The sequence below is a fragment of the Prorops nasuta genome, unplaced genomic scaffold (genome assembly GCF_024137725.1).
Source record: "Prorops nasuta isolate Cenicafe-Biocafe unplaced genomic scaffold, Cenicafe_Pnas_1.2 PNAS00010, whole genome shotgun sequence".
NCBI lineage: Eukaryota > Metazoa > Arthropoda > Insecta > Hymenoptera > Bethylidae > Prorops > Prorops nasuta.
Genome location: NW_027116807.1, coordinates 7039033 through 7057855, shown reverse-complemented (window position 1 = coordinate 7057855; position 18823 = coordinate 7039033). Strand labels below are relative to the sequence as shown.

At 31.4% G+C, this 18823-nt stretch overlaps 1 protein-coding gene across 1 annotated transcript; it reads left to right on the top strand.

Moving 5' to 3' along the window:
- Positions 1 to 7898: 7898 nt before the first annotated feature.
- Positions 7899 to 13319, top strand: LOC136776686 (odorant receptor 67c-like). Its single transcript, XM_066732426.1, has 6 exons — positions 7899 to 8177; positions 8542 to 9022; positions 9144 to 9243; positions 12714 to 12833; positions 12909 to 13064; positions 13145 to 13319. Exons 1-6 carry the CDS (start codon positions 7901 to 7903, stop codon positions 13199 to 13201), a joined length of 1191 nt encoding a protein of 396 aa, XP_066588523.1. The 5' UTR covers positions 7899 to 7900; the 3' UTR covers positions 13202 to 13319.
- Positions 13320 to 18823: the final 5504 nt, after the last annotated feature.

The following is an 18823-nucleotide window of genomic DNA, read 5'->3' as shown; positions in this document are numbered from 1 at the left end:
AGAATCAGTAAATTTAATCCGTCAATGGGCGTGCGGGGTGTTCAGAGCACCCCAAGAATAAAAATATATCAATAACTTAGCGAAAAATTTGTGCAGTCACTTACATGTGTTATAACGTTTAATTAACAGAAGTAACTTAAAGAAATGCAACTGCTATTGTATACCAAAGGAAACATCGCATAGATGATAGTTATTGAAAAATAAATCTGAATTCGTAAATATTATACATGAAGTAACGACAAACAAATGGGGTGTCCGTGGCACACCCGACACACGTCTATTGGTGGGTTAACGATTCTACACCGCAATGTGAAAAGAATTTTTACTGCATTATTAACGGGAATCCGTATACCGACATTACAAGGCGAAAACTATTTCGCATGCAGCGTCGTCATTTGTTGACGGATTGTAAAGTTATTACAGGTTTTTGGAAATCCCAAAAGCTTATCTACTAAGTTAGGTTAGGAAAATTAACAAAAAATGAACAAAAATTTTTGTTTAAATAAATAAATTAACATTATTGAGAAACAACAATTAAATCGCAAAATCCCCCAACGTACTTTACTAGATAATGTTCATACGTTCCCAAAAAGTCCACAAAAATGCAAATCTGTCAAGAAATGACGATGCTGCATGCGAAATAAATAATGGAAGAATTTCGTGTTCGGGAAGTCGCCAATACGAAATTCTTCCATTATTTATTTCGCATGCAGCATCGTCATTTCTTGACGGATTTGCATTTATGTGGACTTTTTGGAAACGTATGAACATTATCTAGTAAAGTACGTTGGGGAATTTTGCGATTGAATTGTTGTTTCTCAATAATGTTAATATATTTATTTAAACAAAAATTTTTTTTCATTTTTGGTTAATTTTCCTAACGTAACTTAGTAGATAAGCTTCTGGCATTTCCAAAAACCTGAAATAACTTTGCAATCCGTCAACAAATAACGACGCTGCATGCGAAATAGTTTTCGCTCTGTAATGTCGGTATACGGATTCCTGTTAAGGGTATACTTTGCACTTTCAAATCTATATATACGATGTTTGCTTTTCACTATTTTCTTTAGACTTATAATATGTGTTAGTTGTGTCGATTATTTGGACTATTGTGATTCTTTATTTTGTTTTGACAGTGCTAGGAAAGGTGGTGACGTCATACGCGAGAGATTGGAAGGACTCCAAGGACAAGAAGGAGACAGAGATATTAAGACAAAGTGCAATTGCTTCAGGGAGATTTTCAATCATCAATGTTCTGCTTGCGGAAGGAGCTGTGTCGTTAAAGGCGCTTCAGAGAAGCTTCTCAATCATTTATGCGGAAATTAATGGGCTAGACCGACAGTTTTTCTTTCAATCGTGGTTTCCTTCAATTATGAAGTTCACACCTGGTTATCAACTAGTATGTGTTGGGCAGTTCCTGGCAGTCCATTGTTTATCCATTTGCTACTCGACTGTGGATAGCTTCTACTTGATGCTGCTCTTACACATTTGTGCCCAATTTCAAATCTTGCAAAAAAAACTAATCGAAAGCATAGATTCGTCTAGGATTAGCGAGGATCCCGATGAATTCAGAAGAGCTATTGGCTTCATCGTGAAAAGACACAATCATCTAAATTGGTTAGAAAAACGTCAAATTATTTATTTACTCGCTTCATAAAATTTTATGTTTCTTATTGATCAAAATGATTTTAAAGTTTAAGTAAAAAAACCATTGTGTTTTTTTTTTGCATTTCAAGCCTCGTCAAAATAATGGAGGATTCGTTCAACCTTTACCTTCCCAGATAGCCTTATCCGATTGTGCAAAAGTAAACGAAATTCTGCTACAAAATCCAGTCAACAAAATGACACCATATTGGAAACAGAACCTGACTTGTCAGTTTCTGCTAACAGATTAACAACAATATGATATCGCTTTATGCGACAGAACCTACAGTACATTTGTAGCAGAAACGCAAGTGAACCTGCAGCAGATTTACAGCAGGAACACAGTAGACTTTGCGGCAGAGCCTGCAGCAGATTTGCAGCAGAAACACAGCAGACTCTGCGTACTTGATTTAAATGTCTTACGCCGTATGACGCATGCGCAGAACGATAAACATGATGCCGTCTTTTAGAACAACGTTAAAGCCACTAGGTGGTACACCGTTTAAAATTGTATTAATTATAATATCTGAAAATTTTTAAACATATAATGATAAATATCCAGAAGAAATAACGTTTAATTGCCGTTGAGGGAACAACGTATTTACCCATAACCAATTCGAAACGGTTGAATACAAGGCATCTTTCTAACATTTTTTAAACGTACGTTGTATTCTCCAAGAGAAATAACGTTTAACTTCCGTTGTTGAAGCAATGTTTTTCTCCACAACTAATATGAAACGGTAGGATTGATGGGATCTTTCTAATGTATTTTAAATATTGATTTTTTCTATAGATGCAACGATTAAATGATGTTAGCACAACGTTTTCTTCGTGAACTGAAATTATGTCAAGGAAACAGTTCAAATATTGTTTTTAGTAATATTTATTCAAATGATTAAAAAATATTTAACAACAAAGATTTTTAGGATTTAATTCGAAATAAAAAATAATGTAAGGTGATTTTCAATAACAGTTGCATATTCATCAAAATTGTAACGATCTATTATATGCTAACGTAGCTTAGTGGTTAAGGTGCGCGCCATGTTAGAAATTCTTTCAGCTATTTTACGATTTGTAGCCAATTCCAGGAGAAAGGAGACTCGAAGGATCGTCCGCTCTGCTTCTAGGATGCAGATTATTATAGTGTGTAAGATTCGATGATTGATAGAAATCAATATAAAGACAATTAATTCATATATAGATTACGTGTAGGAGGAAAAACCTGCTGCACGCAGGTTCGCGTCCAGCCATCTCCTAATATTTTTTCTTTTTTTTTTTTAGTAAAAATTGATTGTATAATGGTAACTTATAATATTTTGTGATTTTAATGCAAATTGAAGTGTTAAATTATTCACGCGATTCAATTTATTCATCCTAAAATTTTTTCAAGCGGACAGAAACGTTAAATTAACCGTTGTGTAAACGTTAAATCAACCGTTGATAGAAACGTGGATTTTGGCGACATAGGGCACGTTGTTTCAGCTATAGATAACGCGTTAAGAAATTACGTTGATTCAACATTTTTGGTTTTATTGGGTAACATTTTAAAGAGCGTACATAGAGTAACAAATCCTGCTTTGTTTTTGTTTTTAATCTGCCTTCAGAGACTGTACTGCAGACTCTGTCGCAAATCTGCTATAAATCTGCGCTCGGGTTATGTGTACAGATTGCGTTTTGTTTTTGGCGTCATTCTGCTAGAAGGCTAGTATGTGCCGGTTCTGACGGCAAATACCAAGTCAAATGTTTCTATAGTTGATAGCAATCTGACAACAAAATTTGAGCATTTCTGTTAGCAATCTGCTGCCAATCTGCACACAAAATGTTATCTGGGTTCTTATTCTAGTTATACTTTCAACTCTTTTGATTTGCTTTCAAGCATTTTTGGTTTTTAAGGTGAGAGCATTGTTTTTTATCATATTTAGCAATCATCCGTAACTGTCTCGACTCTTTTCAGGAAATTTCCAAGTTTGACAGATTTCCCGTGAATGAAATTAGTTTTTTGGCGACCTACGTCATTTACGTCTTGACGTTTCTTTTCTTTTTTTGTTACATAGGCGAACTAGTTACTACTTCGGTAAATTACTGATAATAGCAGAATAATTCGTCTCTGATGCTCTTATCTCTCAACCTATAATATTTAACTTTTTAGAGTACTGAAATAAGAAACGCAGTTTTTCGGTCCAATTGGCAAAACTTATCACCGAGAAATAGCAAAATGTTAATGATTATTATTTTCCGAACAAGGAGACCACTTCAGTTGACCGCTGGTAAATTTAGTGTATTCTCCATTGAGACGTATTCAAAAGTAAATATTACATAATAAAACATGTAATTATACAAATATTGTTAGAATTTTATATAAGTTGGTATAACTCTATTTTTCAGATTATAAGAACTGCTGCTGGATATTGTTCAGTCATCATACAATTTTATAAAGGCTAATAAAAATACTGGATCATGATTAAAAATATAGTAGGAAAGATTTAAAAAAATCAATTATGAAATTTTTCATTAGAATTTAAAGCATTGTAGATAGAAATGTTTCATGTGCACTTCTGTACTTCTGAATAAATTCTTGCAAAAAGAAGGGTTGGAAAAAATTATATTTCTTCAAGAATTAAATTAGATTATTTTCGTTTATTTCTGCTAATAAATTGTTTACAATCTATGAGATAAGAAGCTAAAAGGATATATATTGAATATTTTCTCTCTTTCATGTACTCTTTTGCACTCAAAGATAAACAAATATCATATTATTTGATAGACTTGTAAAATTAATAAATATACGTATACACTAGTATTAATCTAAAACAACCTAGCTATCTAGGTATTTACGTGTTTTATCAGATTATAATTTAAAATCTAATACATGGTTCATCAAATGCAATACAGTACACTGAAAATCTTGTTGATAAGTAGGGAAATATTTCCATTATGGAGAGTGCATGAGGCAAAATGATCCCCCTAAAGAAACATCCATCTCGGTTACGCTATTATCGATTTTAACGTAGCAAATATTTTATGTAACGAAGATTACATGTTACTTTACATTTCTGCGTGGTCGTCAAAATTAAATTGTTAAAGATATTTTGTAGTAATCAATTTAAACTAAACCTTACAAAAGGATCATTTTACCCACACCCGTAGGATAAAATGATCCCATGCCGAATAATTAAAATTATGATCTTAAATTTATAAATACGGTAGACAGAAGCTATAATATTTCTAATAAAAGAGTAGAAAAGCATATTTTAGTGCTAACATTTTGTATTTTATGAAAAGAAAACATGTTATTCAAGTATAATCGCTTAAACCGCGAAAAGCGTGAAAAAAGTACACTGGATCCAATCTTCTCCATAAGCCTCGTTTTTAACCGTTTTTTGGATGTAAAATACATTCGTTATCATCATCGTTATTACTTTTTCAGCACCGGCTGCCTGTTACCAATGAATCCGCTATGGGATTGTTTTGCTCTAAATGCGTTACGCATCTTTCATCGAATCTTAAAATTTTACCAAGACCGGTTTTAAATTAATTTTAAGACGAAATAAAAGTTCATACTCATTATTATAATTTACCTAATTGAGCGATTTGAAAATTATCCCCACGCTTCTTTCTTATATGATTCAAAAATCACTTACCTTACAGAAAAACGATGAGAAACATATAAATGCCGTCAACAATTTTTTACGTATTAAAAATAGACATTACTATTTTATATTATGTAGTTAAAAGTTTATATTTTAATATTGATTAATGTTTAAACGAAGAGTATTAATAGTTTCCATAAAACCCTCAGGGATCATTTTACCTCGAATGATCACACATTTTGCCTCACTCTCCCTCATATTTTATCAGTTATCTATCTACGAAATTAACGCTTTATATGAATTTTTATTAACTAGTTAGTTATTTTTCCCATAACATGATATATCGATAAATTATTTTTTTCATTTATTATAAAATATTTTACAATCTCTGCCATTTTTCCTATGTACTATATCTTTTCGTGAAACCTCGAGCTCACAATTCAATCTATCAAAATTTATAAGGTAACGTAGGACTTACTTTATTATTAAGGGCTTAGATCACTTTGAATATTTTTTTTTTTTACTTAAAATATTCTTTTGGATCATACAGAGTGATAGCTTAGTATATGGTGCTGGGATAGTATATGAGTGGTAACTAATAATTTTATTAATTTATCCAAGGAATATCGTTGCGTATAACTTCGAATGTGTGTGTTTTTCTTAAAACATTATTTTTAAAAGTGATAAGCAGCATAAATTAAATAATATTGGACCGATTGACCTGAAATTTTGTCAATATCTTTAAACCTACATTATATAAAGAAGTATACATAGTTTTTATAATTCATTAAATATCTTTTAAATTATTAAACATCTTATATGCAATTTTTAACGAATAATCTAGATTTTTTGTGTAAATACTCACAATTTTTGCAAAAATGAATAATTTTCAATGTTCATGAATACCTTATTTGTACTAAACGTTACGTAAATTAAGAGGATATGTTTCATTTTACCAAAGGAATTCCTGATGATGACTTCTACTGCTAACTGTAAAGTGTGTTAAAAGAAATAAGTGTGTACTGAAAGACAACACCGTTAATTTTAAACCATTTTCAATGAAATCATTTTTTTTTTAATATTTAAAGTTAAGCTGAATAAGCCTATTTAATTCCATTTTATAATAAATTAATATATGATGTTTTAAAAATTCTTAAATATCACGTCATTATTTTTAACGTTTGAAATTGGCTTAACCACTTAAATCATAATTTTTCATTTACGTCGCTCTACTCCTTGCATTCGACATTCCGTTTCATTCGTAAAATTTAAAAATAAGTTTCATCAAAATTTAAAGTCAGTCTATATTTCTATTAAACTTTCACTAGTGTTATGACACAATATACCCAGCTTTTAATTTTGTTATTTAATCACTTAACTGCTTTCAACGAGTATACTCGTCATAAAAAAAATTGTGTTAAGACGAATATCTTCATCATGGCCTATTTTCTCATAAGATTCAGTGTTAACTCGTTAACAATTAAATAATATCATTGTTTTCTTACTCTAACCAGATTATTCCACTTTTTAGTTATTCACCAGATTTTCTTATATTTTAAAAACTTGGTATGATATGCTAGGTATTATATACAGTATTTTAGAATAATTAATTAAAAAATTGTTGTAATTACAACATTTTTTTATTGTATAATGACGAATAGCATGTTTGTAATTAAGCTGGTAAATTAGAAATGTTCTACTATCCTTAAACACGTGTTAATACGAAAGCAAAAAAAGTAAAAACTAGGGTGAATTAGCGGAAGTAGAAAGTGTATTAAAATTGCATGGAAATTAATGGAAATAGGAAGAGAATAAAAGAGTTGCGCAGAGAAGATACACACTCATAGTTTCCTCTTTCACAAAACAAATGGCCTTACTTATAACAAACTCAAAAGTTGTAGTTATATACCTACCTTCGCCTTCAATATAAACAATTTTAATTATGACAAAGCACCAAGAGCACTTTAATGCAACTTTTCTTCCAGTTTATTCAACAGGTCTTTCCTTCAAGAATTCAATTATAAAATAATTATCCTGATAAAAAAACTCGTATTCCTCTAATTAAAGGATTCAATTTAAATTCCTATCAGCATTTTTAGTTCTTCGCGAAATCGTCGAAATGTTGGTAGCTCATCGCGTGACAGGATTCGAACGAGTATTGTCAATGAGTCGAGCATAAAAGCTCATTGAACGATCAATGCACTTCTGGCCATCTGCTGAATCCCTCCTTAAAAACTTTCGAAACATATTTTTCCCCTCGATAATTACAAAGTATCCACTTGTCAATGATTCACGACGCTCCACCCTCCGTTGAAAAGCATTTCGAATTGTGCTACGTCGTTGTACTGCTTCATTTATTATTCTTCCTATAAAAAGAAGTCTGATAAAGAGCGTTTCTTTGTAGGAAGGGAAAAAAAGTTAGTCAGATCGCGTTCCCTTATATCCATCGGATACTCAATTACCTCATTAAATTATTGAAGAAACGCAGTGGCCACAGAGCTCAGATCCCCTAGCTTCTTCGTTTTTAAATCTTTTAAGGTGCTCGGACATGCGCGCAGATCCCTGCAATGAGAATAAAACTCAAGAAAATTTCTCCCTTGAGTACTTATTACAACTGTTCAAAACTTCATCGAGTTAAGACTTGATTAAGGATTGAGTGTTTCAACATGTTAAACAGTCTTTCTCCGAAATCTATACGAAAAATGTTATTGATAATCGGTCTCTGGCCAGAGGATCATAAATTAGAAAAGAATTTTCCTTTTGTGCGTTATCGCTATTGTATTCCTCTTTCCTTCGTTGCTCTTCTAATATCAGTTCCTCAAACGGCCAATCTTTTCAGAGTGTACAACAATTTGGTACTACTTACAGAAAATTTGACTGTTGCGAATTTTGCAGCTCTCTGCACTTGCTGGAAAATCTTTATTATGAAATCCAATTGGAAAGGTATGTTAGATATACAAAGTACACAGAATATACATTGAGAATTAAGTAGGTAAATAAGAAAAATTATATGAATACGGAGACACAACACTTTGAATCAGGAAATGATAATTATATAGCAATTTTAAGGAGAATTTTCCGAGATTACAGTGTGAAGAATCAGTAAGTTTTTAACGATTCTACACCATGATATGGAGAGATTATCCTTAATTTAGACTGTAAGAATAATTGTTACTGCTTTATTAAAGGTACTTTGCGCTTTCAGATTTATATATCGATATTTGCTATACACCAATATGTGTTAGTTGCGTCGATTATTTGGACTCTAACAAGCGTTTCTATACACGATCCTTTTTTTTTTTGACAGTGCTAGGACAAGTGGTGACGTCATACGCGATGGATCAGAAGAACATGAAAGGCAAAAAGGAGTCAGAGATATTAAGGCATAGTGCAAGTGTCTCAGGGATATTTGCGATCATCTCCGTTCTACTCGCGGAAGGAACTGCCTCGTTGAAGACGCTTGAGAGAGCAGTCTTCATCATTCAGGCAGAAATTAATGGACGAGAACGAGAGTTTTTCTTTCAGTCGTGGTTTCCTTCAATTATGAAGGTCACACCTAATTATCAATTAGTGTGCGCTGGGCAGTTCCTAGCAGTCCATTTTTTATCGATTTGTTACGCCGCTGTGGATAGTTTCTTCTTCATGTTGCTCTTACACATTTGCGCCCAGTTTAAAATCTTACAAAAAACACTATTTGAAAACATCAATTCGTCCAGGAACAGCCAGGATGACAATGAATTCAAAAGAACCATTGGCTTAATCGTGAGGAGACACGATCATCTAAATTGGTTAGAAAGTATTTACTAATTAGTTATTCAATTTAATAAATTTTTTTTGTATACTTACTTTTGATCAAAATAATTTTAAAATTTAGATAAAAGAAACTTTTGTCATTTTTTGCATTTCAAGTCTCGTCAGAATAATGGAAGATTCGTTCAATTTTTACCTTCTTATTCTAGTCATAATTTCAACTCTTTTGATATGCTTTCAAGCATTTTTGGTCTTTAAGGTGAGCTCATCGTTTCTTATCATATTTAGTAAAGATCCAGAAGGGCCATTCCACGTCAAAAGAGACAGATTTCGGAGTACAACACCGATTTTTTTTAATATATGTTAATATATAAGAAAATACAAGAGTTTTGGCGCTAGTTTGAGTCAAAAATCTTTTTTCGTTTCGGAGATACGAGCTGTCAAAGTTTGCAGTTTTACTTTTTTTGGTAAAAACACGTAATCTTTGAAAATTTATGTCTCCTACACGAATAAAGATAGACGACTCTGGCTAGAACGAGTGTACTCAGAAAGAATCATACTTTATTAGAAAAATATAAAAAAAAATAGTTTGTTTTAATTGGTTAAAACTATTAACAATTAAAATAAACATTTGAATTAACAAATGTGTTGTCATGCTCTGACAATTATAAAAAAATATCAGGAATGTTCCTTGGAATGTCCTCTACAAAGAAAAAAATTAAAACGCGTATACTCTCTTGGTGTTCATAGTGAAAAAAAAAATTTTATCACGACGCGCACGGCCAGAAGCGTCGTTCGAGCGGCGTAAACCGGTGAGGCGCATGCGTAACTGAGCGCGATTAGTCTCTACATGTCGGAGTCCACTAATCTATGAATAATGCGAGTTAATAACATGTTTTAATTGTTTGTTTATGTTTTTATAACTATTATAAATTAACAATATATTTATTTATTAGTCTGCTTTATAAGGAGTCGTTATTTATTTATAAAATAATTAGAAATAAGACATTTGAACATGGCATTGAATATACAAATTATATACTAATTTATATTTACATATTTTATTAAATTATTGCAGAAGAAAATATTGTGAATATGAAATTTCTGTACTGAAAATATTTGACAAACTTTTACAATTGTATAATTATCTGATTGAGGAAAAGTTTTAGTTTGTAATTGTGTCTTTGAATCTATCGTTAAAAATGCACGATAATTTCTAGTTCCTTTAACTATTTTCACTTTTCAAAAAAATCTCGTACAAAGTGTTTTAATAAGCATTAAAATAATTTAAACGAGATTTTTTTGAAAAGTGAAAATGGTTAAGGGGATGCATTGAGCGACTCAAACACTCATTCAAGTTTATCTTCCAAATTATTAGGAATATGAACTTTTTTGTAGAGATTAAATTTACTCTTTTGACTGTACTGAAGCGCGCTACAAACTCGGTTTCTCAAAATTATAAAAAAAAATTTTCATAAAAATGATGAATACTTGTAATTTTGTTGGTCATAATAATATTGAAAATTAGGCCTTGTAGCGCGCTAAAGAAAAGTTCTACGACTATATACCTAAAAATGTGGAAGATTTTTTTGAAAAACTAAATTAGCTATTGAAAGACAAGTTTTACACTATTTTATGGACGGAGAAGTTTCACAGTGCGTTAGACAGGGACAAGCCTATTAGCTCTCTTCGCTTCAGAAGGGGTACCCACTCTCTCCCCACCATTTCCCGCTAAAGAAACCAACTCTCCTACACACAGCAAGGTGGCTGCATGGCTAACGCTGCCTGTCGGCGTGAATCCGTAGCGGAATGGAAGAACAAATAATTATTTGTAGATTTCAGGGTTAGGTTTTCGCATATCCGGCGTTATAGCGCTCTTCCATATCATTTCGGGAGGCTACAGTAAAATTTTCAAAATATTTTATCATCTACAAGTCTCAAAAAACTTAAATTAGTTGACGAAAGCGTGACTCGTAGCAGCCGACGTTGATCACTAAGTTGTGTAGCGCATTAGCGTCGGCTGCTACGAGTCACGCTTTCGTCAACTAATTCAAGTTTTTTGAGACTTGTAGATGACAAAATATTTTGAAAATTTTACTGTAACCTCCCGAAATGATATGGAAGAGCGGTACAACGCCGGATATGCGAAAACCTAACCCTGAAATCTACAAATAATTATTTGTTCTTCCATTCCGCTACGGATTCACGCCGACAGACAGGCAGCGTTAGCCATGCAGCCACCTTGCTGTGTGTAGGAGAGTTGGTTTCTTTAGCGGGAAATGGTGGGGAGAGAGTGGGTACCCCTTCTGAAGCGAAGAGAGCTAATAGGCTTGTCCTTGTCTAACGCACTGTGAAACTTCTCCGTCCATAAAATAGTGTAAAACTTGTCTTTCAATAGCTAATTTAGTTTTTCAAAAAAATCTTCCACATTTTTAGGTATATAGTCATAGAACTTTTCTTTAGCGCGCTACAAGGCCTAATTTTCAATATTATTATGACCAACAAAATTACAAGTATTCATCATTTTTATGAAAATTATTTTTTATAATTTTGAGAAACCGAGTTTGTAGCGCGCTTCAGTACAGTCAAAAGAGTAAATTTAATCTCTACAAAAAAGTTCATATTCCTAATAATTTGGAAGATAAACTTGAATGAATGTTTGAGTCGCTCAATGCATCCCCTTAACCATTTTCACTTTTCAAAAAAATCTCGTTTAAATTATTTTAATGCTTATTAAAACACTTTGTACGAGATTTTTTTGAAAAGTGAAAATAGTTAAAGGAACTAGAAATTATCGTGCATTTTTAACGATAGATTTAAAGACACAATTACAAACTAAAACTTTTCCTCAATCAGATAATTATACAATTGTAAAAGTTTGTCAAATATTTTCAGTACAGAAATTTCATATTCACAATATTTTCTTCTGCAATAATTCAATAAAATATGTAAATATAAATTAGTATATAATTTGTATATTCAATGCCACGTTCAAATGTCTTATTTCTAATTATTTTATAAATAAATAACGACTCCTTATAAAGCAGAATAATAAATAAATATATTGTTAATTTATAATAGTTATAAAAACATAAACAAACAATTAAAACATGTTATTAACTCGCATTATTCATAGATTAGTGGATTCCGACATGTAGAGACTAATCGCGCTCAGTTACTCATGCGCCTCACCGGTTTACGCCGCTCGAACGACGCTTCTGGCCGTGCGCGTCGTGATAAAATATTTTTGTTCACTATGAACACCAAGAGAGTATACGCGTTTTAATTTTTTTCTTTGTAGAGGACATTCCAAGGAACATTCCTGATATTTTTTTATAATTGTCAGAGCATGACAACACATTTGTTAATTCAAATGTTTATTTTAATTGTTAATAGTTTTAACCAATTAAAACAAACTATTTTTTTTATATTTTTCTAATAAAGTATGATTCTTTCTGAGTACACTCGTTCTAGCCAGAGTCGTCTATCTTTATTCGTGTAGGAGACATAAATTTTCAAAGATTACGTGTTTTTACCAAAAAAAGTAAAACTGCAAACTTTGACAGCTCGTATCTCCGAAACGAAAAAAGATTTTTGACTCAAACTAGCGCCAAAAGTCTTGTATTTTCTTATATATTAACATATATTAAAAAAAATCGGTGTTGTACTCCGAAATCTGTCTCTTTTGACGTGGAATGGCCCAGCTAACTATCTCGTCTCTCTTTTCAGGAAATTTCCAAGTTTGACAGTTTTCCCGTGAATGAAATTAGTTTTCTGGCATCCTACGTCATTTACGTCTTGACGTTTCTCTTTTTTTATTGTTATATAGGCGAACTAGTTACTACTTCGGTAAATTACTGATAATAGCAGAATAATTCGTCTCTGATGCTCTTATCTCTCAACCTATAATATTTAACTTTTTAGAGTACTGAAATAAGAAACGCAGTTTTTCGGTCCAATTGGCAAAACTTATCACCGAGAAATAGCAAAATGTTAATGATTATTATTTTCCGAACAAGGAGACCACTTCAGTTGACCGCTGGTAAATTTAGTGTATTCTCCATTGAGACGTATTCAAAAGTAAATATTACATAATAAAACATGTAATTATACAAATATTGTTAGAATTTTATATAAGTTGGTATAACTCTATTTTTCAGATTATAAGAACTGCTGCTGGATATTGTTCAGTCATCATACAATTTTATAAAGGCTAATAAAAATACTGGATCATGATTAAAAATATAATAGGAAAGATTAAAAAAAATCAATTATGAAATTTTTAATTAGAATTTAAAGCATTGTAGTCAGAGACAATTTATGTGCACTCATGTACTTTGGAATAAACCGTTGCAAAAAGAAGCCTAAAAAATTCAGTTTCTTCAAAAATTATCAATTTATAAGCATAGTGCTGCTTCTGTTCAAATGGTAGATTTATAATTGTGGAAAAGCTTATGTGAGGTAAGGATGACCTAAAACAATATTCAATACGGTCCCCCCTTCACCCTTATTAAAATGTTGGGTAAGATATAATAACAAATTTATTCTATCATATTCAATGGTATTTCTGAATTCCAAAAATGTCAATATCAATCATAAAATCATAGAATATTATAAGATTACGTACACAGTCTATCTCATCTTGAAAAGTGAATGTTGATCTTCACATTTAAAGTTATAGGATTTCTATCATATTCGATTAAAATCTCTCATTTTCTATCAATAATGTTAACAAGAGCACTCAATGGTAAACAAATATCATATCATTTGATAGACTGTTATAACCAATGGATATACTTATATAAACTAATTTTAATCTGAATAGCTTAGTTATCTAGATACTTAGATGTTTTATTACATTATAATTTCAAAATAAATTCCTTACAAAATTTAAGTTGGCTCCGGCGCATGGCGCCGTTTCAAGTGGGGGCCCTGTTAGAAGCACTCGCAATTTATTTGAATGGATTAAAATATTTTGAAATCTATTATTTCTTATAAGAGAGGAGTTTTTAGTTATAAATATATAACAAATAAGTTAGAGTGAATACAAGCCGAAGTGACCTTTGAGTGCATACTGATTCGTGTTTTTCATACTTCCACTTTCGATATCCTCTTAATTTGTTCGATTACTGGCTATTTTTATTAAACTAATTGTAATCTGTGTAATCGAGTTTGAGAAGTACCTGTTTTATCGTAAAATTCTATGTTTTTTTATATTCAAATACAATTTAATTTCATAATTTCTCTCATAAGACTACATCCCATACAGCTATAGGGTTGCCAACCGTCCTTTATTTGAAAGGACAGTCTCCTTTATTTCAATGCAATGTCCTTTGTGTTTTAAGACGTGGGGTTCCAGTGTTACACGGATATCCTATCTTTTTTAACTATTAAACATTAAATATTAACCAATTCAAATTTATTTTTAAACGAATGCAATTTAAATGATGTTTTTTTGAAAATAAGATAACATCTGTAACTCTTTAATTTATCTTCATTAATTAAAATGTAAATCCTTGTTAATAGTAACAATTTTTGGTAAAATTATCTTTAAATTTCTAAGCTTAGAATGGCAAAGTGCCTCATGCACCAATCTTGCATCTAAGTTATTCTAAATAAATGAAAAATTTATTTAAAAAGCATTTAAACAAAATTCTTTGACCCCAATTCATTAATGTTAGTTTCTGTCATTTTCCGGATCATTGTGAATTTGCAAATGCTGAAAATCTCGGAATTTAACTGTTAGCTTAGCGGTTTTCTTTAACGTTAGATTAGTGCCGTAAATGTGAAGGTGGAATTACAATGGATGCGGTATAACGGCAGTACACGAAACGACGCTTCAGTTGCTGGCGCGTCGTTTGATGTAAAAATATAAACACCAAATTCTGAGATGTTAACAAATACATAGAATCGAATTTAGCAAGGAAGGAAAGCAAGCTATATTGGTAAAGTTAAGTTTAGAGACAAGTCATTTCTCCAGGAGCTTCCATCGAGGAAAAATGACAAATTTTGATCTTTATTTTAGCGGTAAGTAAATAGAGTAATGTAATAATATAGACTGGCAATAAAGATAGGGGAGATAATTTAATTTGAAAATTCTCATACTATTTGTGAAAATATAGTAAATTTCTATATATAGGTTGGTAGTACTAGCTAGGGATTTATGTAACTGTTGGTACTGCCGCTAAAACTTCAGTTTTCCTTCTTCTTCCCGTAATAGTGACGCAGTGGAAGCATGCTACATAACTATAGAAATGACACTAGTATAATGGCTGTGTTCCGAAATTGGCTGGTATTACTGATTGTGCTGTCACTGTTTTCGCTGATTTTAAGAGTTCCAAAATCATTTTAAGTGAAAATATTTAGACATCATTTAATAATTTCGGAATGCTATTTACAAGGCATAACAGCAAACATGTAAGAAAATGGAGGGTAATATTTCTTTGATCGTCTCCACTATAATGAATAATATAAATTAAGTATTATTTGATACGGATAATGACGATAGTGAGACTGATGACGAATTAATAGAAATAATGGAAGTTCGAAAAAAACGTGGCCCACTACATAAACTATCAAGAACTGAGAATTACATGGAAAAAGTGGTATCGGTTTTGTCGGATTCAAATTTTAAAACACATTTTAGGTAATTATTAAATATTTTTCAATAGTATTTATATATCAAGCTTCATATTTCTCAATACTGCTTTAATATCAAGAGACACGGTAGTGTCTCGACGGCAAGTACATAAAAGTAGGTATAGACGTGTCTATACCGCCGTCCAGGCACTACTGTATCTTATACAGCAAGATTGGCCGTCTCAATGTTTAAATCGATTTTTTTCCGTAAATGAAACACTGTCATGATTTCAGTAAAGCTTTTCTTAAAATGGATTAGAACAAGCTTTTATTTGAGCCCATAAACATCAAAATTGGTTCACGCAATCCAGAGATCTCATAATCTGTTAGCTATATATATAACGAATTTAATTTCTTTCCGTCATCTTCTTCTTCTCCAGCCAGAGTGTATGTCTCGGGCTGAAGTTGGTCGCTAAGAAAAATGACGTCATTTTCACAACGCTTCCAACATAATATACTCAACGATCAAACTATGTATGGTTGTGAACTGTCAATTCGGCGACTATATTGAACTGTGTAAATTGTAATGTGAGGTTATTTTTATTTTAATGCAGTGAGGTTATTCATCGTGTTGCGATATTGCATCTGTTAATTTCTACAATCACAAATAATTCAATTAACAGTGACTGAAGGATTCGCGAATTAGATAAGTATAATATTATATTTTACAATACAGGATGTAGTATATACTTTGTGGTACTTTGTGGTATTTCTTTTTGCAGATAAATTAAGACAGAATATTTTCATATTCATTGATGAGGATAGAGCTGACTGGATTAAATAAAATTAATATTTACAAGTCTGTGCCAATGAGAAATATACTTTCAACAGTAATGTGCATCGGTCATTATCAGGAGGATATTAATTGAAAGAAATTGTTAAGGTACTTAATAATCATATGCTAAACTTTCAGGTATTGAAATCATTAATCAAATGCATGTTTTGCTTTTTGTTTTCTTTAAACTGATATTGATTGTAATTATCCGATAGGTTATATCATATATATATAAACAAATATTTCAGATTAAATTATGGCAATGCTAATTTGAAAGATATGAAACATTCCAAAAAATCTTTATTTACGTAAAATACAAGTTGACCAGTATTTGGATTTGAACAAATTATACGATAGTAGATGTTTACAAAAGATGCGAAGATAACCAAATATTACAGAAGTTAGGTCAACAAGCAATAAAGAAAATGGAGGTGGGGCAAAATCAAATACTGGTAAGTAACTGAGATGTTTCATGTTCCTTCAAATATTTATTTTCTTTGAAGATTAAGATTGTTAAATGATGAATTTGATTTCAGGCTTACGCATAGTGTTATCATTTAGTATTTTACAGTCACTGTGCAAGTTTATTATAGCAAATAGTAATACTTGTGCTTTGACTTAAATACATTTGGTACAATTGAATTAGAAAACCAAGGAAGAAGGTTCGCTCACATACTGACTATTGGAGTTGAATCAAACATTGGGCTTTTCATTCCTGCATTCTGGTATTTGAAACAGGCAAGGATGAAAGCATTGAAAGATTGGCAAAGTAAGAATAAGCCAATATTCAGATAATCGTCATCCATTGCTCAGCCATAATTTAAGGATGAGATTCATTGGATGAAATTCTGTAATATTGAGTTAATAACTGTTGATAGTTTTCCTCTGTTACCTATGCTAGTATTCTAGGCCAAAGGCAGTATACTAGTCGTTGGTATGGATGAAAAAATGCACGGTTACTCTCAATTGAAAGTCAGTCCAAAAATTAATGGTTTCTACTCCATTTTGCAGCACCAGAAATCCGACCAGTTTCAACAGTGTATAGAAATTAGCGAAACGAACATTTGAGGACTCTGGCACAGGAAATGTTATAAGGACGACTCGCTAATATATCTCCTATATCACCTTTGTCAAGAATTAGCAGCATAAATGTGATAGTAACTGGTGCTAAAAAGAAACGTGGTATGCAAAACGACATAGTCAGCTTTGAATATATGCTTGATTGTAGCTTATTCAAAGCTTTGCGAATTGCTTGTCTAGTCTTGCCCCAGTATCAACTCAAGTAGTTGATGAAACTAGTGAAGTCTGGCAAGGTCAGATGGTGGTAAAAGTCAAATGTTGATAAACAGAAAATGTAAATTAATTAAAACATACATTTTACTTAATTATTTTTATATGTTGAAAGTATGTTTATTGATTATGAAAAATTTAATCAAACTTTTATTATAGTGAAACTGAAAACATTAAACAAGTAGCCGGGGCATTAATTATGAAGTTCATTTATGCAGAATGCATTACAAATATCAATAAACTCAATGCGTTGACTGTGATATTTTTTCAATATTAATATATATTATTTTATTAGTTAAGCTCTGCTGTTTCAAAAAACGAGAAGTATGGAAATTTTCTTTAAATTCTGTAGAAAAATTAAAAGAATTATTTAATTTTTTAAATATTATACTCTTACAAAACGTTATGAAATCCCACAAAAAACAGACTTCGCCTGTATAAAAAGGCGGCAAGTACATAAACCATTTAGCATAAATAATATAGTAAAATTATCCAATTAAAAAAAGTAGTGAAATCCAAATATTAGGCAAGTTTATTTTTTCACCTTAGCAAAAGTTAAATTTTTGAAAAAAAAGGAACAACAAAGTTACTTGCCGGGCCCGTAATGTCCATGCACAGTGGGAAATTGAATCGTGTGTGAGATTCAGCTATAGCGTAGTATAGCAAATGTCATGTTAAAATACAGAGTGAAGTTAGCCGAAATACAGCGATTCTATTTCTCACTGTGCATGGACATTACGGGCCCGGCAAGTAACTTTGTTGTTCCTTTTTTTTCAAAAATTTAACTTTTGCTAAGGTGAAAAATACACTTGCCTAATATTTGGATTTCACTACTTTTTTTAATTGGATAATTTTACTATATTATTTATGCTAAATGGTTTATGTACTTGCCGCCTTTTTATACAGGCGAAGTCTGTTTTTTGTGGGATTGCAGAATGAGAAGAGATACATTTTATTATGTTTTGGAGCAAATAGCACCATTTTTGGAAAATAAAAATGCGGTAGGACGTCATTCAATTTGCTTGGAGAAACAATTATTAGTTACGATTTGGACATTAGCCACACCTGATTCATATCGGTGATTATATATATATATATATATATATATACATTTAATCATATTACATGAAGTAAT